The following is a 24322-nucleotide window of genomic DNA, read 5'->3' on the forward strand; positions in this document are numbered from 1 at the left end:
CACAGGCCAGGTCTGGACAGACCACAGCCCCCGACGGGCAAGTCTATGCTTCTTGCTTGCAGCAGAACCTCAGAAAGCACCGTCGCCTACTACCTGGCAGTGACTAGCTTGTGGCGCTTGCTGTGGATGAGGTGTGTGCCAGGCAGGGCTGGGCATCATTTCAGCCCAGATCTCAGCTTTTTAAAGGAGTCATTTGTCCATGTGAAACAAGGAGCAGACCCCTAAGTAAGCAGAAACGCCGATCCCAACGGCCTGGGCCTGTCTTGCTTGCACGCAGGCGGTTCTGCGTTGGGGGCTGTCACTCAGTGGCTCGGTGAGTGCTTCAGTGTCAGTGACCCTTTTTCACTCAGGCTGAAGGTGAAAGGTAAATGGCCTCAGGCTTCAGGGCAGCAGCTCCGCAGGCCACTTTCAGCACAGGCCCTGGGGTTCAAGCCTGGGACAGGCACTGATGGGCCTTGTGCCGGGAGCAGTGTAACCCCCTCTCGAGCCCCAGCTGCACCCAGACAAGGGAAAAGTGCCATCTCTCAGGACACTGGGTGACAAAGCAACTGGCACCTTGAAATTGCCCACAGCCCCGTGGGGCCCGCCCACTTCGCAGCCTGGGCGAGTGCAGGCTCGAGCTCTTGGGTCCAGCTCAGACGGCTCGGGGCCCGAGGGAGGCAATAGACCACGCATGCTCTTGCGTGGCGTCCAGGGCAGCATTTTATTATTTTTGCCAAGAAATATGACTGTTTCGCTAAATCCAGGTCAAATTTGCCCCCCACCCCAGTTTTGGCAGCAAGTTTACCAGAATGAAATAGGCCTCCAGAGCTTTGGGTGCTGAAATCACAGCCAAGGGAGGTGAACCTGAACATCTGGCTGGATCCCACCCCCCGCCTCCAGGGCTGGGGTTCATCGAGGTGTGGCTAAAGGGACTTTGTTTTCCTGATTTCATACCCGTTCCACGCAGGACTAGTGGAGACACCCTAGGGTGGTGCTCGATGAAGGTTAGGCTCAGTGGCACCATCAGCCTCTGGAAACGGGGCACACGTTCACTGAGAGACACTAAGTTGCTAGGAGTGTCGCCTGCAAGAGCAGGGACAGCAAGAGGCAGGGGGGGGTGCCCTCCGCCACGTGCACTGAGCCACATCAAAGCATTGAGGGGCGGCCAGTTGGAGTAAGAACAGAAACGCCTGAAACCTGATCCCAGGGGCGGGCGCATGATATTGTTTTGACAGACTCTGAGAGGGCAAAGAGGAGTAAACTCCACCTTGCTAGAGGCTGGAGTCAGCCCCTCTGGGCTTTGCTCTGCTTCTGCATGCAGCTTTGAGCTGCACATCTCAGGGGCTGGAGAACGTGCGGCCAACGCAGGGACAGCGGCGCCGCAGCCTCCTTGCTCTCTCATGTCTTGTCCCTGGCAAACCGAGTTCCCAAAGTGCAGTGTCCCTAATACCCAGCAAGTGGAGATGGCACAAGGCAGAGGGCACCTGACTCTGGCCAGCTGTTTACCTTGGCTACATCTTTACAATGGCTACAGCAGGCACCTGTCACAGGGCATGGCTGAGGGGACAAACGAGATCACATGCAAGTGCCTGGCCCGGGGCTGGCACACAGCAGCCCACTCCACTGATATTAGCTGCAGGATTTCAAGAAAGTTCCTGAAACCCGGGATACCAGTAACCCAGTGGAAAGGGGACAGGTTGCTTCACCCCCAGCTCCCCGGTGTGGGTGGTGACTTGGAGAGGAGGGGGCAAGGAAGTGCCCTCTAAGCTGGGTGTCGGGGAAGACTTTGCCAGGTGGCTGAGAGGCCGGAGGCAGACACAAGGCGAGGACCCCAGAAGCAGAGCAGCTGAGCCAGGGCGTGGCACCTTGAGCACCCCTGGCTGCGGAGGAGAGAACAGTGCTGACTGCGTAGACAGCGGCAGGGCTGGGTGCCCTCTGGGGCCTGTGTGGAGGCTGAGTCAAGGTGAGGTGGGCAGGGAGGAGGGCGGGCAGGAGGAGAGCTCAGTTGTGCCTGCTGCCTGCCCGACCCCTGCTGCTTGCAACAGGCTGAGGAACACCTGCAGCTCCCAGATCCGCCCAGAAGGGCTGTGAGAGCACGAATGGGAGGGGCAGGGAGGACGTGTTGCCCGCCAGCCCGGTGCCAGCGCCGCGCGGAACGCTGGCTCTGCTCCAGGTTGGCATGGAGGGGGCGAGGGCTGTTCTCATCCGCACGGGTTTGGGAGCCTTCCTTGAGCCGGGCCCGGCAGGCGCTGCAGCCCACAGGGCACCCACGCCGCTGCTCCAGTGGCCTGCTCCCCTCTCCTGGCCTCCTCCCCACCGCTCCTCCCTGCCCTGCTCAGCAGGGTAGAAACTCATTGCTGCGTCTCCCTCAGCACTGCAGTGCAGCCTTTATCTGCCTCTGTGACCTGCCATCAAAAGCAGCACTGCAGCCCCAGAAAATCCCTCTGGTGCCCTGTGGGCGCCACTTGGCCCTGGAGAAAGCCAGGCTGCCATCGAGCCTCCCAGCCTTGAGCACAGACACCAAGTACCGATTATCTTTTTTAAATTCATGCATACAAGAACTGGGGTGCAGGCCAGAGGTGCAGGGAGTGAGAGGATTCACCAGAGACAGAGCGGGGAACAGAACAGGCAGACTGACTGAAACTCACTGCTGAGGGGAGCAGCGGGCGAGACGGGAGAGGTCTGCTGTGCCATGTGGGCTGCTCCCTGGTTGGGGATGGAACTCTGTGCTGCGGTGGATGCAGATAGCTTCATAGTGTTGTTTCTTAACCCCTTAACCACCAGGGAGACCCCAAGTACCTATTATCTTGCCGAATACCTGACACCCCCTCCCCCGTGAAAGAAGAGGCCTCATGCACTGCCTGGGAAGGGCCTGTGACCTTGGACTTGCAAGTCCTTTCACTGGCTTCTCAATTCTTGGCTCGTTTGGGGGCCGAGCTGCACAGCTAGCTGTCTGGGTACTAAAAGAAGCTGTTTTCCGTTTGTCTTTTCCTAATTCTGGCCAGAAGCATCAGAGTTCATGTCAAAGGTTAATTATGCTGAAAGCAAGGGCGGAGCCTGGGGAGGCTCCGGGGCTCCTGGGCAGGATGGGACCAGGCATGGAGTCAGCGCCAGGCCAGCCCCGCACGCGTCTCTTGGACCGACTCGGGAGTGTTTTCCTGAGCCCGTGCCTGGCCTGGGCAGTTAGCGCGATTTCTTTCTATTTGTGCTGCAAAGAGCTGTTTGGTTTAGGGAAGTTTTTAAGCTGTTGGGGAGTCAGTGTAATTAGACACAACATAGCAGGACATTTTGAACATGCGGGCCGTGCTCTGTCCCCCGGTGACCAAGTTTCGTTTTAGCCCCGGAAGAGCCAGGAAATGAAACTCCACGGCTTGTGGAATTTGAGAAATGCAGACTCAGGCTTGATGCTAATGTTACCAAGAATCAGATTCGTTTTTTCACTTTCTTTTCTGGTTTCTGAGAACCATCAATGATCTTCTGCCTCAAAGCTCTGTTCCTTTTTCAAAAAGCGGAAATTGGAAATGAGAAGCTTGGCGAGTGCTAAGCTGTGAAACCACAGCCGTCCCGCCCCCCACCCCAGAAGTTGAAGAAAGAGCGAGATGATGCATCACCCCATCACCCCTGGAGTGATGATGAGCCATCGGCCAATGAGGGCAACACCCTGAAGCCCCCCAAAACAGATGCCTCCATAGGAGAGACCACCAGGCTAGGGTTTCGACTGCTGAGTTAATGACTTCTGGATGCCACAGAGGTCAGGTGCTCGGCGCCCAGATGAGCTGAGAGAACAGTTAGCAAGAGAGCACTGTCTCCGACGGTTGCGCTTGAGCCTGATACCCGCAGCAGCTCTGGCAGCATGCATCAGAGATGTGACCCCCTCCAGGGGAGCCAGGGACCCGTAGCCTTGGGGACCGACGAGTCCCACCGTGGGTGCCCCGGCTTGGCACCTGGTGAACTTGAAGGGGCGGCAGAGGGTTAATCCTGCTCACCCTTACAGGGCACTGTGCTGCCCAAAGAAAGGGTTTCCACTTTGTCCTAGGGAGTTAAAAAGTTTGGGGTTTGATTGCATTTTCTTCACTTTCGTCGGCGGTGACAACTGCGGCTCTGTCTGCCGGGTTGTGTGTCAGTCGTTAAGTCGTGTTAGTTCCACCCACCAAGAGCACAAGTCAGCAGGAGGGTCCAGATGGCTCACCCCTCACCCATGCCTCTGGCCACGACCTTGGCCACGTTAGCGGTCTCTAGACAAAGAAGCAGCCAAGGCTGGACAGGGCCCCCCGGGTCCACCCTTCAACCTGAGGAATGGGGTGCTCCCCTGAGGCTGGAGGTCCATGCCACCCGCAGCTCTCCCCTCTGAGTCACAAGGCTTGGGAATCCCCGGGCTCTGTCCCACCTGGCTCTGTGGTCACCCGGAAAGGCAGGATCCTAACGAGGACTCATCCCAGAGAAAATGATGTTACTCAGCTTTGCGAATGATGATGCTGCCTCAGGGGCTCAAAACTCCAAGTCCCTGCGGCCAGCAGGAAATCGGCCTGTGATCTGTCGCAGGTTTAGCGTTCCGAATGCACTTGCAGGCCCTGTTTTTTAAACAAATGACACAATCTTGAGGTTGGTCAGAGATCTAGTTCAATAAGCCCCCGCAAGGCTTCAGAGCCCCGCGGAGGTGTGACGGGGTCCCCCCTGCTGCGGCCGCCGGGGTGGGGGGGGGCCCTCCTTGACCCTCTCCTGGCGGCATCGCCCCGAGGCCCTCAGGAAGGACAGGTTCTATCAGACACACCAAACACTCCAGATGTACTTGGGAGGTCCCTTCTGTTGTTCCCAACAATACTACTTTGTCCCTGTCCCCCCAGGCCCTGCCTGAGCTCAGGGTCCAGGCAGACTCCGAGGCTCCTGAAGGCTACTCGTTTCCCTGCAGCCCTGCACTGGCCTCCCGTCGATTTCACCCTCAGTCTCTCGTCCAATATTAGATCAAAACCTTCATCTATTGTTTCTAGAGCCATCGGCATCCTACCCAGCAACGCCTCTTACAGGCTCTTAATTTTTTTTGTTTACAGTTACTTCTCCTGAAATCAAATCTTGACTTTCTGGTATGTTCTTGGAATTCTGAAGGGATTTAAAAATTCAGGAGCTTGATGCCAATAATTGCTTTCAGGAGCTTAGCACTGCCTATTTTCTATAGATGAATTCCAGTTTGGATAGTCCATTATTTTCCTCACAGAAGGCCACAAAGTACACAGTAGAATTTGCATCGCAATTGGCCACAATCCAGAAATTCTTAATGTTGTTAAGCTAGGCCCTGGCTTCTAAAATGTGCATTAGACTAATGCAAACGAGTATTTAAGAGTTTGAGCACTGCACCTGAGCTCGGATGGGGAGCCCCAGACCGAGATTTGGTCGTATGGGTGTGTTTGTGGGGGCATGACGCACAGACAAGTCGGGGTTAGATTCCTCTTTAAACGAACTGGCCTCTGGCCAAAGGAACGTGAGTCAAGGCTGAACAGGGCCCCCAGGTGTTGTGAGGCTGGAGGTGCTGCAGCCACCTCTTCCTCAGGGAGGATACACGGGGTCACAAGAACGGAAAGCCCCCCTAATGCTGCCTTAAGCGCAGGGGACCTGCTGAGAGCTGCCACTGGAAGCCCAGAGCTTGAGTAGATTCCAGGGGTGGCTTGAATTAACAGCTCAGCAGCATCACCCAAAATACTGTTTCCTCCAGGCTATGGAGTCTGCCTTCTGTAGTCTCACTGGCTTCACTCTCAGACTGGCCCCCCCTTGTGGGCATATGATAGTGACCAGCAATTCCAGGGCCTCCACACTTCCTCCTGCCCACATCCACGGAGCAGGAAAGACAGTGGCTTCTAGAAGTTCTGCAGAAGAACAATGACCAGCTTTTCTCAGAAACCCCCAGGGCATCATTGCCTGAATGCCATAACCACCATACTGAGCTGGGCCGCCCTTCTAGAACCTGGGGGGAGCCAGTTTTCCCCAAAGCAACAGTTCTGATGCAACAGGTACAGGGGTTGGAGAATGCTGCTGCTCCCAGGACTCCCCCACTTTAAGAACTTGGGTGTAGATGATCCCCATAGGCCCTTCTGATCTGATATGTGGGAATAGATTTTTCTTAGTGCTTTCTTCTGCTGACACTGACCTGCAACATATCGCTTTATAAATGGGGCACCTCCTCCCCCTGCCGCCACTCTTGCAAGTGAACTGCTGGGACGTCTGGGAGCGTACACTGGGTTTGTAATTTTCAACAGGCCGCTTTAGGGCGTCAGGAAAGGAACATCTTTCCTGGATTCAGTAAGTCAGGAACTGAAATATGAAGATGGTTTTGCCATCCTTCCCACCTCCCTGCTGTCTCCACTGTAGGGCAGAGTCAGTGTGACTCCAGAAAGCAGCCCTTTCTCCAGAGAGAACATTCTGGATATCCTCTGGTTTCAGAAGAGGAGCGATAGTGGGGGAAGCTGTGATATAGATCAAGCTGATTTGGGAATTTTGCCCGTTTCCAGCCCAGAGCCCCTCCCCTGGCCAACATCTGTTCGCACCTCAGGTCACAGCTTCATGCTAGTTTCTCCAAGAAGCCGCCTCTAATGGCTCTGCCCGCCACGAGGCCATGTTGGTGTTGTCACAGCACAGGGCCCACATCTTGCTCAGTAGATGGGGCAGCAAAATGTTCGAAAAGGCAGAGGAGTCGATTCCAGCACAGTCGTTTCTTACAGTTGAGAACTCTCGAACAATCGATGCTCTGCAGTCCGCGGGGCGCGGTGGTAAGTGCACTCGAGGAATGACACAGACACGCTGATGGGCAAGTCCGGTGTCTCTGGCGGCCCGCACCTCCGCCCAGCCCTCCTCCCTCCCTGGGAATCCGGGCACCCGTGGCCTCCTCCCTCCAGACACCAGCCCTTGAGGACCCCTGACTTACCACTCACACCTCAAACTCTGCGTCTGGAAGCAGGTGGGCAGCTTCAAATCTGGGACTGAGATAAAAACTTCATATACTCTTTACAGTTTATCACCGCTGTTCTCTGCTAGTAAATAGAATTCGAGAATTAACTCAGATCCAGCCCAGCCCTTAAAATGAGTTATTGAGAGAAGGCAAATGATCGATGACAGATAAAATCCATGAACTGACGTTAGCGCTCTCTTGCACGTGTTGGCTTTGAAGACGGCTTCAGTGTCGTGTAACTGATGGGTCCTGTTCTCAGTCCATGCGACACATCCGAAGGGATGTCTACTTCTCAGGCCTGGCGGTAGGTTATGCTTCCCAGAGCTGGCCCTTCCTCAAAGGGGACCCATATTCCACCCAGTTGCCCACCGTGGAGCTCTCCTTCATCTGTGGAGAATGGTGACTGGAGTGGAAGTTCCCCTGAGCGGACCAGAAATCTTGGGCTGGTGGGAAGAGGAGCCACAGGGAGATGGAAGGTGGCAGAGGAGATAAGCCCTCAGCAAAAGGGGAGATGATGCCTCCCACCCCCACATAAAGGCAGGGGAGGAAGGAGGCCAGATGGGGAGCCCGGTGAGGGGGGAGCAGGGAGGCATAGGACAAGGTCAGGGGCCAGAAGACAGGCCCCAAATCATAAGCCCTGGAAGGCCTGGCAAGGCAGCGCTCACTGGCGCATCTAGTGAGTTCTTCCCTTGCCCTGGCGCCATATTTCTACTTCCATGCTTCCTGGTTTTTCCTCGGTTTCCTGTTTGTTTGGGGTTTTTTGACCCATATAAAACATAGAGAAGTGTATAAAACATCTAATAATAAAACCGACACACATGTACCTACCAACCAGATTTAAAAAAAAAATAGAACATTCAAAATATCTTAGAAGGTCCTGGGATTTCTCCCTCTTCCCAGAGGTAACGACCACCCAGGCTTCTGAGGCCAACTCGCGGAATCTGGCCAAGGGTCTCAGTGAGCTCTGGGCTCATCCCGGTGCGGCGCGGGCGTGCGGCGGCGCCTGCAGGTGGTGCTCTCTGCGCCGCAGCCCCCGTGCTCGGCCATCCACTTTGTGTTGGTCCTTGTGAGTGGCCCTTTTAGATGGAGACCGTGTCTGTCTTTCCACGCGGTTTTTGCTCTTCTGATTACGTGCTCTTGCTAGTAAACCTGGGAAATGCAGAGAAGTGTAGAAAAACGCAAGCCCGTGAGATAATGAAACATGCGAGTCTGGGACATCAGCAAGCCAGGGACAAGCACTGTGGTGCTGGCTACTGAATTGTGTTATTTTTCCCATGCAGAAGTATGTATTTCCCACAGCTGGCATCCAGCTGTGCGTGCAGAGCTTTTTTCTTTTACTGTGATGCAGATATAGAAACCTGTACAGTTTGAGAAGTGGAACGTGAAAGCATATAATGAGAACACCCGAGAGCCCCTCCCACGGCGGCAGCTCCCCCTGCATGATTCTGACATAATCATTCGCCCACTTTTCTATACAGCTTCACAATATGAATGGACTCTTCTGTTTCCTCACGAATGTTATTGAGTTGCCTGTCTCCGTTTATGCAGATACAGAATTTGGGGAGCACAACACTACCCTTCCATGAGTGCCCAGGCCTCCCTCCCCCGCCAGCAAAGCCCCTGCCCCTCCCAACCACTCTATTCTTCACTGAGTCTGTTATTCTTGTGTTTTGCCAGCTTGCATTCTTGGAGATTGCAATTTCATAATGGAGTGCAACTGTCCAGATGCGCTCTTAGGCAAGCCCTCCGTTTTGAAGAAGTGAGTGGTAGGCAGAGCCTATGTGGGCAAGCAGAAGTCATAGCACCTCTGAAGCCTTCCAGAAGGAAAGGAGCTGACAAGCGCTCTGGTCATTGTGTGTCCCTAGCTCCCCTCTACGGAAGCCAGTGGCTAAAGGCGTCAGGCGCCTGCTGTGTGTGGCCACTGCTATCCGGACGCCGGGCAGGGCCTCGGGCGAAGAGTGGGCTGCCTGTCTGCCTCCTGTCCCTCCAGCTTGCAGGTGCAGGTCAGCGCAGCCCACCTCTGAGGTCGGGGGAAGTGGGTGTCGGAGGCTGACCCGCGCAGCAGGACCTGCAGGAAATGCTTCAGCTGCCAAGAGAGATCTCTGCCGGGGTGGAGAGAGGCAGGAGTCCGGCAGCATGGAGTCAGAGGGGGAACCCAGGGGCTCACCCCGTGACATTGGCCTCCTCCTCCACTTCATCTCCCAGCCCCGGAGACCCCCCGGGCGGGGCTCGTGTTCCTGAGCGTACCAATGACCCTCCAGGCCAAACCACCTTCTGCTTTCCCTCTGCTGTGTGCCTGGGCTCCCTGGGGCTGGGTGTCAGGCAGCCCCACTCTGGCTGGGGTGACCATGGCCTGTCATCTCCTGGCACCTTCTCCTCATTGAGGAAGAGGGTGTCTTTAAAAATGAAAAATGAAACAAAACCCGGGCCTTCCCGGTGGCACAGTGGTTTGAGCACAGTGCTGCGAAGCTGTCCACAGCTTCTGCAGTGTGGGTTCGACTCCCGGCCAGCCAGGGAGATTCCCACATGGTGCGGCAGACTCTCCTGTCGAGCGCACTGCTCCCCTCAGCAGTGCTTTCGGTCGTCTGCCTGTTCTGCTCCCCGCTCTGTCTCTGATGAATCCTCTCATCTTCCCGTACCTCTGGCCTGTACCCCAGCTCTTGTATAAATAAAAAATAAATCTTTAAAAAAAAAAAACCCTCACTGTCCTTTTAGTGGCGCTTTGGGAGGAAGTGGATTTAGATGCATGCATCAAATCTGCCTCTAGATCCGGAAGTCTCCAGAGGAAATCCTGCCGCTCCCTTCCGTACTGGCCCAAATGTGAGGTTCGTGGGATGGCCCCTTTGGACCCCAGGGCCATCACAGTGCCTGCAATACCCAGCAGGAGACACTGGGGGAGCTGGGACAGGAGGAGGCCATGGGGTTACACTTCGACATTGCTTGACATGTCAAAGCATTTTTCGTGTTTGTGATTAAGCGCCTGGACTTTGGAGTGTCGACTTCCAGCTCTGCCACTTACTTGCTGTGTGTCTTTGAGCCAGTTACTCTGCTCCTCTGAATCTTACTCTCCTATAAAACGGGAATGGTGGCACCCATCACAGTGGGGTTAAATGAGATCAATAATGATGGTGTTTCACTTGGTGCACCTTGTACACATTCAGTACGTGATCAGTGTTATTGTCACTACCAACGTGAGCGAATAGGAAGCTTCCAGAAGCTGTCAAGAGCCAGTCTTGCCACAGGCCTCCCCTGGCCTCCCTTCCCCTTGACCCAGCCACTAATGTTCTCAACCTCGCTTTGCCCCCCAACCTGGCCAACTGCAGTCTTCCTCCCTTGTCCCCAGTAGAACCGGCCATAGGCACAGTGCTGGTCTCTCTGCAGATATGCCCCCCAGAAAACTGCCAGTGGCTACATTGGAGTGCAATGCATGGTGGGAGGGGAGAGGAGCCAGACAGTCTCCACGCAGGGAGTTAGCAAGCCACTTGCTTATGCACTGGATTTAATGTTGCAGAAAAAAAATAGTTATCCTTTCATTCCTTAATTGATTTACACATTATCGATTTTACCTTTTTTGTTCCCCTCTCTCTCTCTTTCTCACTGTAAAGTAGCAACTTGCTGGTGGAATTTAATACTGCGGTGAAATACCAAGTCTGAGCACTTGATCGACTAAGTGTACTTGATTTGGGATCCCATCAATTTTAGTCAATCCTAGACATTTAAACAGTGAAGTATTAAAGTCAATTACCCAGGTTTATAAAGAAAAAATCCAGAATAACTCAACGTCCTAATAGCTCTTGCATAGAGTACCCAGCTCCAAGAAAACTTTTGTAAGATGCAGATTTGCAGAAGGGCCCCAGCAAATGGGTGGGATTGGCCCTCCCCTAGGCTTTCCTGCAGACTCTCCCACCCACCACCCCATAGCACATGTTTTGTAACAGACATCCCTGGACTTGGACTTCTCACTTAAAAGAACACCGAGGTCACACACCCGCAGCCATCGCACAGCTATGGAACCTGGCTGGCTGCCTCGTAGAATCTTCTTGCTGTGGTCTGCTGATAGCAATGGCAAAGGTTCCAGATGGACAATTTGATCAAGCGCCATTCAGAGAGTGTGTTTTGAAGTGAGACAGTACTGGGGCTCTAGTCCAGGCACTGGCATGTTCCAAGGTGTGACCTTGGGCAAGTTGCTTGGCCCCTTTGTGCCTCACTTTCTTCATCTTCACACTGGTATCATAATAGTATCTTCCTCTCGGTTCATTCTAAGGATGACTACATTGAAAAGACTCCATTAAGGACTCAGCCCTGTCAGTCCTTACATTAAGTTCTCAATAAATGCTCCAAATTTTCTCATCCTCACAATGGTTTTTCATCATCATCAGTCTCTTTTACCCAAACAGATAGGCCTGCTGAGCTCTGCGGGCTAAGCCATGACTAGAGCAGCGTGTCTGTGCCAGGCTAGCCCACATACATCCATACAACAGTGCCCGGAACATGGCAGAAATATGGTGACTTAAAACCACCACTAAACTCACCTCCTAGGCAGTCTACAAGATGCAGGCACAGCTCGTGTGTTAATTCAGTTAGCCTCACAGCCCCTACTATTCTGTGAAAAATGAACAACTCTCACCTCCGTTTTACAGATGAGTAAATTAAAGCACAGGAAGGTTAAGAATCTTCCAAACAAGCATGTAGCTCACTAGTGGCAACTCTACGATTCATGCCACGGCCCCCTTGGTCACTTTGCCAAAGAGCTGTTCTCTGTGGTACTATATCCAGCAGCCACATGTGGTTATTTCATTTTAAATAAACTAAAAGGATAGGGCCTCCCTGGTGGCGCAGGGGTTGAGCGCTGGGTTGCGAAGCTGCCCGCATCCTCTGCAGCGCCTGTTCGATCCCCGGCCACGAGGCGAGGGTCCCACATGGCGCGCAGACCTCTCCTGCCGCCCGCTGCTCCCCTCAGCAGTGTACTTCGGTCCTTCTGCCTGTTCTGCTCCCCGCTCTGGGTCTGGTGAATTCTCTCACCCTCCCGCGCTTCTGACTTTACCCAGTGCTTGTATAAATAAATAAATAAATAAATAAATAAATAAATAAATAAATAAATAAATAAATAAATAAATAAATAAATCTTAAAAAAAATTAACTAAAAGGATATAAGGTGAAGAATTCAGGTCTCCATCTGCACTAGCCACGGTGCAAGTGCTGAGTGGCCGCCATATTGGATGGCACAGGTGCAGAGGGTTAGTTCTTTCCAAAGGGTGATTCAGCATCACTCAGAAAGTCCTGTTGGATGATGCTGTTATAGAGCTTCTAGGCTTCTGTTCCTTACAAGATCTCGGGCATCGCTTGTCCAGCTTTCTTGTGGCGCTATTCATACGCGCGTACTTGTGATCGTTGGAGATCCCATTTGCAGCTGGCCATGCAGGATAATGGCGAGCGAGAGGCCAGGAAGACTGACTCACGTTACATTTTCCTATTGTGTTACGTCAGCTTCACGAGTTGTCTCCTGTCACCTGTGTTTGACATGTAGGGACAGTCATGAGTTTGCCCAAAGATCCAGGTCCTTCCACAGCTCTCTCTTCACTTCTTTGGCTCATTTACATGACTTTCAGTGCCCCGGCATGTTCATGTCGCTGGTGACTTGAACCACTAGGGTTGACTTCTGAAGTCAGCCCAGCCTAGGACCTTGGGATCTAAGAGTGCCAGTCCCTCTCCTGGAGTCTCTCTGCTGAGCTCCGGTGGATGAGTTGCAAAGACCGGAGAAAGTAAAGGAGTTCAGGTTTTGTTGCCTGAACTCCCAGGTTGGTTAAGTCTAGAAGCCAGTAGAAGTAAACAGCGATAGCCTTCCTAGCACACACGTACCTCCTTCTAAACCTCCAGGGCAGAGAAGATTGGACCAATATCTTACCTGGTTGATAACTTATAAAGGCTTGCAAAGCAGCTGGATATCTGAGGGGCTTAGTCATAATCCGAACTCCTTACGCCAGAGCCCATTTGAGCCACAGTGATGGTCCAGAATAGTCAAAACTCCTGTGTGGCTGTGGGAGTCCACTTGACCACTCCTGCCTCTGTGCAGGGTAAGGAGGCTCTACTTCCAAACCCAGTGCTGCTCGGGTTCTAGTGAACCTGCCAATCAGACAGGTCTGTACCCCACCTTGCCACTGTGTCCTATGTCAGCCTATCTCCGGTCTTTGTCTTGTAAAGTCAGGATGATCTCAAATGCAAGTGCGTGCAAAGCCCAGTGGCCAGTACACAGTGGGTGCTCAATAAATGTGGAGCAGGTGTTATTTCCACTGGGCGATTTTGGCCCTGCTCTGTTGTACTGATGGGTTTTATTGATGCAACAGGGTCAAAAAGGAATGAGTCGCTATGATTAAATAGGGTCAAGTCTCCTTTTACCATTAACTTTTATGCCAAAGGAGGCCAGCTCAGTGCTCACCAGATTCTCATCTCCCGAGTGCCTGGGGTCTCATGCCAAGGTCATAACCTCATAGAGTGAATTAAATTTTCCAAATATTTACTGAGCCCCTTCCCCATGCCAGGCACTGTCTGGGCACCAGAGGGATTTAGAGCTGCTTTACACTTGGCCCAGCATGCGTGTTCAGCCAGCCAGAGGTGTCAGTCAGACGGAAGGAGAGGCAGGGCAGGCTGGAGGAGCTGGCTCTTGAAGGGTGAGCAGGTTCCTAGAGTGGAAACTTGGAGCGATGGCGCTCCCGGCTGCGCCGCTGTACAAACGCGCACACGGAAGGTTGAACACACACAGCAACCCGCCTGCACTGCCCGGAGGAAGGGGTGTGGCTGGAGGGACATGAGGGGACGCCAGGGGCCACTTGCCAGAGAGCAGCCCAGGGGAACTTGGGAGCCAGGGTGCTGAGGAGCTAGGATTTCATGAAGTGCGACCTCCACCCTTCTCGAGACCGCTCCCACCCTTGTCATTTCCAGCTGAGGCGCTGCCCCGGTGCCTGCGTAGGCCGAGGGCCCTGGGGAACCCTGCTTTTGGCCCATGGCTAGTGTCCTGCAGGTCCCGTCAGGACTACCAGGGATTCCTGAGCAAACGCTTGAAGTGCTCATTCCCTTACAAACAGAGCCCCATTCATGGCTGGTGAAAGTGTCCTCGTGGGCGGGCAAGGAATCAGGACCCCAGTGAGACGTGCATGCTGGGAGTATAAACACCCCAGCCTCACTAAGAGGCGTGTTCAAATGTGCAAGGATCTGGGCGCGGATAAAGGGTCGATAGTTGCAGATAGCGTCGTTTCTGCTCGCGTGCCAGAGGACCTTGATCGAAGGACGAATCGGAGCTTGATGAAGCCGGGCTGGCCCCGCGCCCTCTGTCCTGTCCCCAAGGCGACGCCGTCTTTTTCACAAGGACATTGGATTTACTCGCTGACCGTTTCATGGTCTTTTGGGGGTTTGGTTTGTTTAGGGGCAGAGGGGGTCATCTCCCAAACTCTCCACAGTTAAGGTGGTCTCCCTGGTCCCATCTCGATTAAGTATTTATAACTTTTCTTAAGGTTTACGCGGCATGCCCTTGCAGAACCTCTCCTGCACTCTGTGGCGCCTTCGAATAGTTTTTACATTTACTTGTTTTCCAGATGGCAAGTTGATGACTGAAAACACACACGCGCGCGTGCACACACACACACACACACACACGCACACCCGGCACATGATCCCAGGCTTGGGGACCCAGCAAGCCTGTTTACACCCCGCTCTGCTACTAACTAGCTGTGTGACTTTGGGCAACTCAGTTCACCTCTTCGGGCCTCACTGTCCCGCTCTGTACAGTAAAGAGAGTAAGAGTCGCTGCCTCGCGTGCAGCATTGAAAGGCTTGAGGGAGACCGACCCGTGGAAGCGCTTGGGTCCGCGCCAGTACTGGATGAATTCAGTGGGGGCCATTTTAGCTCCGTTTCCAGCCACGCATCCGAGTATCTACTGTGGGTGCTAGTGAGTGCCGAGGGCAGGGCATTGCTTTGACTCCACCTGTTTAGCTTAGACTCAGGGGAGAAATGATGCCCTTTTTTAGGAGATGCCAGTGGGCCCTCCCCCTCTGGCATTAACAGAAAAGCATGAGAGTGAAGAGGCTGTTGCCCTTGGAAAGAGTCGGGGGAGGGGCAGGCTTCCTGGCCAGGGCCTCTGCCAGCCACTCCCTTGGGCTTTGAAGCTTTCCCTGACCCAGAGAAGCAAGTGTGAGGTTTTTAATTGACTTGGGCTCAAAGAACTGGGTCACGCGTTCAACTTTGGTGAAGTCCCCGTCTTGTAAGACATATGGAAAGGGGAGGTGCTGCCCAGCACCTTAGGGCCCTGGCGAGGTGAAGGCAGCGAGCGCTGTGAGATTTACACTTGACTGTTTGGTTTTGCAGATTCCTCAGCATGTCTGCACACACATGCCCACAAGTCTGTCTAGAGCCATGTGTTCTGTTGCAGAGGGGGAGGGGCCCTGGTCACGGCCAGTGGACCAGCTGTCCGACCTAGCTTTACCCCATTTCCAGCGTTGGTCAAGGCTGAGGATCCTTAACTTGAGGCCCGTGAAGGGTATTACGTGGTCCGGAAGCCCCCCCACAGATGACCTGTAAAATGCCGGGGGCCTGGGAAGGGGCCACACCACCGTGAGTGCTTTTCCTGTGGGCAGAGACCCCAGCTTTGACCGGATTGTCAGAGCAGTCTGTGACCCAACCAATTAAGAGTGCAAAGCTGTTTGGTTTTGTCGCCCCAGCCCAGTCAGTGTGTAGAAGCACGACCCCCCAACCTCCCCGCTGGGCGCTCGGGCGGCGACAAGGCCAGGCAGAGCAGGTGGTGGCCACGCCGCTGATGCATTGTTCAATCGGTTGGTTGTTGTAGAGTCATGTAGACAAAGCCTGCAAGCTGGGGGAAGCCAGGCCCCCGCAGGCCAGCCTCGGGCGACAGGCCCCATCCTGCCAGGCCCTGGGGAGTGAGTCCTTCCTGCCCGGCGGCAGCTCCTTTGCTCATGAGCTGGCCCGAGTCACCTCCGCGCACAGCACCTCACAGGCAGCGCCCTGGGGCGGCTGGGATCCGAAGGCCTGGAGGCAGGTGCCCGCTCCACTGCTGCCTAGCTGCGACGCTGGAGGTAAGTCACTCCCCCCAGCCTCGCTTTCCTCATCTGTCAACGGGGCACAGTCCCCTGCTCAGCCTGCCGCCTGCCTCGCAGGGATGTTGGGAGGAACACAGGAGGTGACAGCCCACAAAGTTCTGTCCACCTAGGACGGACTTCTAGTGCTTTCTCTACTCTCTCCCGGGCAGTCTTGCACAGAGACCACCCAGCCAGCCAGCACCTCAGCCTCTCCTCCAGGGGTGGCCTGGGTGCCGCTGCCCTCCCTCTGCCGTGCCTTCCAGCAGCCCAGCTCCTTCCCCGCCTGTGAGTCCCGCTCCAGATGCTGCTCGCGCTCAGGCCTGCCACCCCCGCCAGCCAGCGCTTGGACTCCGAATCCCAAGGCCGGTGTTCTGGATCCCGCCCGGGACGCACGCGCCCCAGAAGTGGGAAGTTGGACCGCCCCGCTCAAGGACTGGCAGCCCTGGGAGGGCAGGCAGAAGGGATCCGAGGCGAGCCGGCCCGAGAGGGCTGGGAGTTTGGCTCAGCCGCTGGAGTTTAGCAGGAAGGGCTGGGCTTGCCCCAGTCTCAGCGGGGGTCACGAGAGCGAGGGAGGACGCCAGCCAGAGGGGGCCTCTACAGAGACTGGGACCAGGCCGTTGCTGGCTGCTGGAGTAGTGTCCAGTGGGCCTGTGCCCCTCTGCAGAGAAGACCGGAGACGTGGCCTCCCTGAGCGATCACGATCTGGACGTGCTCGCCACACACAAGGGCCTGGGGGACTCTAGCCTGTAATGGAGATTCTGCTTTGGTATGTACGGCCGCGCTCTCCTCCTCCTGCCTGCTCCGTCCAGCCTAGGAGAACAAGCCGTGCCTCCCTCCGAGAGCTATTGATTTTCCTCCCTGCCTTCCCCCTCTCTGTCTGCTCCTGAAGTCGCAGTGCCCTGCAGCTGAGCCCCGGGCAATCTTGTCCAGCACAAAGCTGCCAGGGAAACAATTAACAGAACAGATGGGACAGCGTCCACTCAGGATGTGACTGCGTCCCGCCCTGGTCAGCCCTGCCTTTCCCTGTCCTCGGATGCCAGCGAGCTGGCCTGGCGAAGCCCTGCCCCACACCTCGTTACGCCTCTTCCCACCCACCACCTCCCACCCAGCTGCAGAGGGGTGGGGATAGATATTTGGTCCCCAAATCTTCCTAGGAAACTTGGGCCCACCTGGGGAACGCGGAGGGCCAGAATGCAGCAGCTCGACCGGCAACTCAGGAAGGCCAGGCCCCTGAATGCCAGACAGAGGATGCGGGCACCACAGGGGAAGAAGAAGGCGGGCTGCAAAGACACGTGTTTCCTCTGCCCGATTGTCGCGACCAGCATTGAGACCTGGCCCTTCCCGGAGCAGCGGCCCAGAGCCCAGCGGAGGGAGGAGAGAGGGCATTGATTCTGTGACATCTCCCCCCTCCCCCAGCAGCTTCAGACCGGCTCCTGCCTGAGGGCAGCCCCATCCCTGTGGGGGTGGCCTGGCACCGGACCACGGGAAACCAGGGGCTGTGGAAGGATCCCAGCAAGCTGCTGCTCTCCGCAGCCTCTGAGCCTGTGTGGACGATGTGGTGGCAGCTTCTGAGGCCCCTCGCAGTCCCTGCTGCACCCACCACGTCCTGGGTCCTCCTTCCGTGCTATGGCCTTGTTGCTCTGTGTGCACGGGCAGAGGCCACGATGCCAGGTTTAGGAAAACAACTTTGTTAGTCCCTTGGCAGGGAGGCAGGAGAGTGGCCTTGGATTGACTCGCTGTGTCGTGTCGGGCTCCCCTGCGGTGGTTGGCTCCCTGAGAGCAGAGAGGCGCAGGGCTCTCCCTCTGCCTGGGAGCCCAGGGCAAAGGGCCGCCTGCTGACTGACAGGGGTGCTGGGCGCCAAGTCAGCTGTACCTGCCAGGTGTTTGGGCAGGCTCCCTCCTGGGGCCGCCGTCAGAGGTGACGCCACCGCAGGGCACGTGTGTGCCCACCCCCATCTTGGCCCTGATGGCTTGAGGAGGGAAGTGGCCTGATGGCACTCTAGAGAAACTGAGTCATGAGCTCTGAGCCTCAGTAGGGACTAGGAAACTCTGGCCTTCCCTGCGGGAGTCCCTGCCGCTTCTGGAGGATACCTGAGGAGAATTGTAGCTTAAGAGCATCCACACCCCTCCGCAGATACCCACCTTGCCACAGCCCACAGGTCTGAGGGTTCCCTGTCCATAGGGGAGTGGGGCCCCCGGATTCAGGTGTTGCTCCCGTGGTCTCCGGCAGAATGCTGACTTTCCGTCGTTTCAAAGGAAAAGTCAGGAGAGAGGGCGAGTTGTTTCCAAATCCACTGCGCGGCTTCCCGAGAAGGCGCTCTTCCCAGGGCCCTGGCACCAGGCCTGCGCAGAGCTCCCTGACCTTCACATCCCTGCAGCCACCCCCGCCTCCTCCTCTTCCTCCTCCTCCCTTCCTCCCTCTGTCTCGCCCACCTTTGTCCTCCCGCCCTCGCTCTGCATTCCCCCCCCCCCGCCTCCCCCCCATCCTTGCCCCTCCCCCTGCCCCCTCTACTGCCCTTGCCCCTCCCCCTCCCTCTGAGGTGCTTGCCTCCTTGCCCTGCTGTCCCCAAGGAGCTATGGGCACCCCCTTCCTGGTTGCAGGGTCATGGGATGGGTAACTTCAGTTTGAATCCAACTGAAACCCAGGAGTCCTTTGTGGGCCGCTGCATGCGAGTCCTGCTATTCTGACCCACTGGAGTCGGCCCCCACCTGAAACCCCTTTTCCTGATTAAGTGGTTAAGTGGGTCGGGAGAACATTCTTCCCTGCAGTGGTGAGGGGGAGCATCCAGGTGGTAGGGGGGTTTCAGGAGACACCTGCCCAAGGTGGCTGAGGTGTGAAGTTGACACAGCCCGTGGCCTGGTCTGCTGCTGGGCCCGGGTTGGGCCTGCTGTGCCAGTGGCAGTGTTGTGCCATGGGCCTGGCCTTTCGCCTCTCTTTCCTGCAGATGAGGCACCAGCCCTTGCATGAGCCCCTCACGACAGATGAGGGCTCCGCAGCTCCCTGGGCATCAGCAAGAAGCTTCTAGGAAGGCAGCCCCAGCACTTTCGGGTCATCATCCTATGGATGGGGCCCCTTGGCTGTGAGGCACTGGGAAGAGGAGCGACAGGGCAACAGCCAGGCCTTGGTTCTCCAGGAGACCTCCTGCTGAGCTCACCCCCAGGCTGGCAGGGACAGGGTGACGACGAGGGGGGACACTGCCGGGCTCACACAGGGCGCTCCTGGCACTGCCCTGCCAGCATCTCCTAGCACAGGAGCACCAGGCGCCCTGACGGTCACAGCCTGAGAAAAGCAAGTCACTGATGCGCTCGTCCATAGCTGTGCTGAGGAAAAGCCACAGGTTGCCGGCCGTCCTGTGTCACTAGCAGCCACTTCAGCCACCATTTCCTCCTGGTCACTGAAAACATTTGTCATTTCCTGTTTCCTCCATTTCCAACGATTCTAATTGTCAGTGTCCAAAGGCAACAACTGTTTTCTTGGGGCTTATCTTTGCTGCACGTTGATTCAGAACAAAGGACGCAGCCCCCTTGGGACGCCTGGAGACCCGCTCTGGCCCGCGCAGCCAGAGCCAGCAGGCCCACAGCCTGGGGCAGGGTGCTGCTGCTGCCTGAGACCCGGGCCTCAGGGCAGAAGCACCTCAGGATGCCAGAGGCCCGGCCCCCAGGGCTGGGTGTCAGCTGCCTGCTGCCTCTTGGGGGTGACCGAGCAGACTGCCCTTTCAGCTGCGGCCACTCCGTAACTCCCGCTTCCTTGGATGAGCGCTGCCCACACCCCTCGTCCCTCTGGCCCAGCTGTTGCAGCAGCGCAGCCTTCCATCTGGCAGGCACTCCGCGCCCTCCACCCTCCAGATCTGCTGGCCTTTTCTTTAGATTTCTGCTCGCGGGGGTCACCCTTCCTCTCTAGGGCCCTGCGCTTCCTTCAGGTGCAACCTGTAGCCACCACCTGCCCCCCACCCAGCCCCTGTCCACTGTGTTCTTGGGTGGCACTAATGGGACATTTGTGGAGACGGCCTTGGAGCCCCTGTGGCCCAGCGGGGCGCAGGAGGCAGCCGAGAGGGCGGTGGACTGCAGAGGCGGCAAGCGCCCTGCCGAGGGGGCTGCCCCCAGGAGACGTGGCTCCTCCCCGCCTGTCGCGCTGGACAAGTCGTTTCACTCCTCTGAGCCTCAGATGTTGCGCCAGGAAGCTGGTGAAAGAACAGGAGGGAAAGGGCTTCATCTGGCCCTGAGGAGTATCTCAGTGGGTCCCAGGGCTCCCCACTTCCTGATGGGGAGCCAGCCTTGGGTGGCCACGTGACCCCTGTGGTCACACTGGGATGACAGGGTGGTGGCTTCAAAGGGTCACTGCAAGAAGCTGGGAAATAGGCAGTGCTCACTCCAGGGACCCACATGAAGAGAGCAGGCCCTCCCTGCCCCTGAGAGCCAGCACCCCACTGCCTGCATCTTAGCACCCCAGAGAGGGAGGCAGGCCTCAAGCACAGGCAGCAAGTAAAGGACCGACAGGATGGAGAAGCAAATCCCATGCTGGCAAACTCATTTCTCCCAGTGCCATGTGTTTGTCCTCCCTGCCTTGGCAGGAACTCAGGCAGGGGCTGCTGCCAGGCCTGGGAGCCGGGCACACACCCAAGGAGCGGCCTCCGACCCGCCCTGCGCCAGCCCCTCTGAGTTCAGACACGCAGGCCAGGTTGTAGGGCCAAGTCCTCTGGCATCTGGAGTGGGGGGCATACCCAGAGGGCAATGCTCCCTGGTGGAGCTGCTCTGGTCTCTGGCATACTAGCCAGCAGGAGAAGGGGTGGGGGGAGAGAGGCACAGGTGAGCACTGGACTGGGAGTCACACCTGGTACCAGTCACCATCTGGCACCCAAGGGCTGAGGGTCACAGGGCAAGTCCTGCCTTCTCGGGCCTAGAAGCCTTCGTTTGATTCCCTCCTGCTTTTGCTGTCCCCTCCAGCCCTGGAGGCGCTCCCAGGCCCAGTGCTGGCACAGCAACTAGGCTCCTTCCCCTGCCCACCAGCTGGGAGCTGGAGACAGGAAGTTCATCCCAAAGGCCCATGGCCAGTCAGGGACACGAGGGGAAGTCGGCAGGGGGTGGCTGTCAGTGTTGGACCGGGGTCCGTGTGACCATGCTGCCATCCTGCTGTGCATGCCAGGACCACCCAAAACAAGCCTCGTTCCTCTCCCTGTGACAGTCTGGCAGAGACCGGGCACACCACTGCCTGCCCCAGCATCTGCTCTGCCCCAGTCACAGCACCCGGTTTTCTCAGTCGTTCGTGACTGCATGGTTTGAAGTCCACGCCCTCACCGCTGACTGCTCTCTGAACACATCCGGTCCATCAGGGTCTCCCTGAGAAGACTGACTCTTGTCAGCACTGCAGCCATGGTCTGGCCAAGGCAGAGTAGTGTAGGACTGTCACCTCCCTCCTTCTACATACTCTGCTTCTATTAATGCAGCCTAATGTTAATTTGCTCTTTTGGTGACCCATCTCACTGCTGACCCATCTGAGCAGAGGGACATTCAAGTGGCCTAAATCTTTTTTCTCTGCGCTCTTGCTGTTCAGCTCTGTCTCTCCTGCCCCATCCTATGCTATTGCAGTTGGTTTTTTAACCCAGATGCAGTCTGACTTTGTTCATACCTGTGGAGTTTTGCTGGGGGTGGGGGGCGTGCATGCAGCCGTGTGTGGGCGTGTTCACTCATGCTTTCCGCTACACCAAAGCCAAGTCCCGGGTCCCCACACAGTGATCCCAAGGCTAAGGCCTCTTGGTAGCCATCCTCTTACACATCTTTTTCGTCTTCCATTTAGCAAGAGAAGCAGAGATCAGGTCTTATGGCAATGACCCCTGAGCAGCGAAGTGCATATATCGCCCAACAGATGAGTCAATTTCAAGGTAAGCAGTTAAGGGCCATGTCCCCAAAGGCACAGGCCAAGGGGTACATGTGAGGGTGGGGTGAGGCTCCACCGCCCAGTAAGCAGTGGGGTTTCTGAAAGTATGGGGGGTCCTGCATGCACGACCATTATAGCGCCCTGCCCCGGGTTGGAACCGTCACAGTGAAAGCTCACGTGCAGGCCCTGGTCAGGGCCAGGTCTCACGACTCTGAGTAACGACTGGGATTAAACTGGGTCAGGCCCCTCAAAGCAGCTGTTCTCAATGGGAGAAGGGCACAGTCCCTGGGGCGTTTGTCACAATCAAACAAGCCTGCCCCCACCCCAGCTGCTGGCGTGGCCTTGCCTTTCTCATGGGTTCCTGGGCCATGTCTGAGGTGTGGGCCATGGGGACAGGGGTGGAGAAACTGTCCCCAGGAGTCTGTGACGGGGTCTCCCAGAGCCTCCGCAGATAACAGGGGCCCGCACCCTGACACTAGCAACTGCCACAGCTACAAGTATAATCAACATGGGGGGCACTGACTTAGCAAACAAAACAGGCCGGGCCGCCTGGGCCATGGAGCTTAGCGACTGGCGGGAGAGACACAGGTAAGGTGGGCCTCACTACCAGGGCACTGTCGCTGGGCCAGGCCGGGATACTCTCTCCTGGGGCTCCAGGGAGGCTGCTTGCCCTCCAGCAGGGAGTGGGCCTCTTCAGTTTAGCTCCTTTTCTCCTGCAAGGCCCCCTGTTTGCTGTGCCCAGGGCCAGCTCAGTGTCCTGGCTGACCAGGCTGTGGTGGCTGGTCAGCCCGACACCGCAGCTGCAGGGCAGGGCAGTCAAGTGCCATGGGGGCCAGGGGATAGTCAGTGGGCACACAGGACCAGGTCTCTCAGAATCAGACCCTGGCCTTGCGGGGCTTACTGTCGCCTGGGGGAGACAGAGAAGCTGGCACTTTTGGTCCCATATGACCTGCTCTTGGCAGGGGGCAGTGAGTGCAGATCTGGGGAGTCCAGGCTTCCCAAAAGAGCTGCAGTCTAGCGGGGGCTAAGAAGAGCTGGGAGGCAGGGCGTGCTCTGCAGGAGCCAAGGGCGGGAGGGAGAGGTCAGTGCCAGCCTGGACCTCCCTGCCAGCAGCGGCAGCCCAAGCGGCAGACGCCTTCAGAACTGACCTCCACTCTCTCTCTCTGTAGCCGTCCAAGAACAAGTCACCTTCAAGTGTAGCCGGACCAAGGCCAGCCCCCCGTCCAGCCAGCACAAGATGCCACCCAGACCTGGCCTCCTTCACAACCCGAGTCCGGGGACCATCCCACCTACCAGGCACCAGAGCCAAGCAGGCATGGGCATGACCTCAGCGGCCCCGGGGACCCTCCACTCCAGCCTCCATGCTCCTGTCCCCTTACGCTCTGGCTCAAACCCTGCAGGCAGACTGGGCTCTGTCTGCCAGCGCGCACAGACTCCCAGGGCTGCCTCCCTGGGGGTGCCCCTGTCAGGGTTCTGTCCCAGCCCGCTGGGCAGCCAGCCCCCAAGTCCCCACCAGCTTAGACAGCCCTGTGTGCCAAGAATGCCCATCGTGTTCAACAATGCCACATGGGGGGCGTCGGTGGCAGCTGGGGCCACAGCAGTCTCAAGGGAAGCACCCCCAAGCAGAACAGATAATAGCATGCAGCAGTGTCTTAATAGCAACTCCAACTTCGCCAAGGTACCTGGGAGAGTCCCCCTGGCCGCCTCAGTGTTTCCATCACAGCAGGCAGCTGTGCCCCCTAATCAGGGGGCACCAGGAGGCAGGTCTGGCCAGAAGGTGGGTGCTGCCCTAGTCAACCCCAATTTCAGCCTGCTGGGCAGCCAGAACCTCAGACAGAGCCCAGTTCGGGGCCCCGTGCCTGTGCTGAGTGCCACCACGTCCCTCCAACAGGGCGTGGCCCACTTACACCCCCTAAGTCCCATCCAGGGCATCGAGCCACCAAGCTATGTGGCTGCTGCTGCCACTGCCGCCTCTGCCATCGCTGCCAGTCCGTCCCCGGGTCCGCTCAAGAGCTCGGGTACCCCCTCTGAGCTGCCACCCTACGACTTTTTGACCCAGCCCCCACCCAGTGATGTCCTTCCACCCCCTGACTGCAGTGAGGAGGGTGTCATCGAGGCTCTCCTGAAAGGCCCCAGCACCAGCCCCGATGAAGCCTGGGTGTGTGACCTGCGGCTGATCGATGACATTTTGGGACAGCAGGCCGCTGTCCAAAAGGCCTCAGCCCAGAGCGCTGGCCCCGCCCCCCAGGGCGCTGGGGAGCTTCCAACTCCAACGCGCATAGAACCCCCACTTGGACACCACCGTGGGGCGTGGCCTGAACCCGTGGCAGATTCCCAGCTGCCCCCGCCAGCCGCGCAGTTGCTCCCTCATTGCAGTGTGAGTGGCTTCAGCCCGGGCGCCTCCCTCTCCCCCGCCGTGACAACATGGAGAGCTGGTGATTT

At 56.9% G+C, this 24322-nt stretch overlaps 1 protein-coding gene across 2 annotated transcripts in view; it reads left to right on the top strand.

The window, feature by feature from the left end:
- MAMLD1 (mastermind like domain containing 1) overlaps positions 1-21840 on the top strand; it is a gene marked incomplete at both ends in the record, with an annotated part of 37267 nt that extends 15427 nt beyond the window's left edge. For both annotated transcript variants that reach the window (XM_084258728.1, XM_084258729.1), the window contains 2 exons: positions 15756-16002; positions 21800-21840. In XM_084258728.1, coding sequence (XP_084114854.1) covers positions 15756-16002; positions 21800-21840 — 288 coding nt within the window. The remainder of the gene's footprint in view (positions 1-15755; positions 16003-21799) is intronic.
- Between the last annotated feature and the right edge of the window lie 2482 nt (positions 21841-24322).

Source organism: Talpa europaea, assembly GCF_964194135.1.
Source record: "Talpa europaea genome assembly, chromosome: X".
In the NCBI taxonomy this organism is placed as follows: Eukaryota; Metazoa; Chordata; class Mammalia; order Eulipotyphla; family Talpidae; genus Talpa; species Talpa europaea.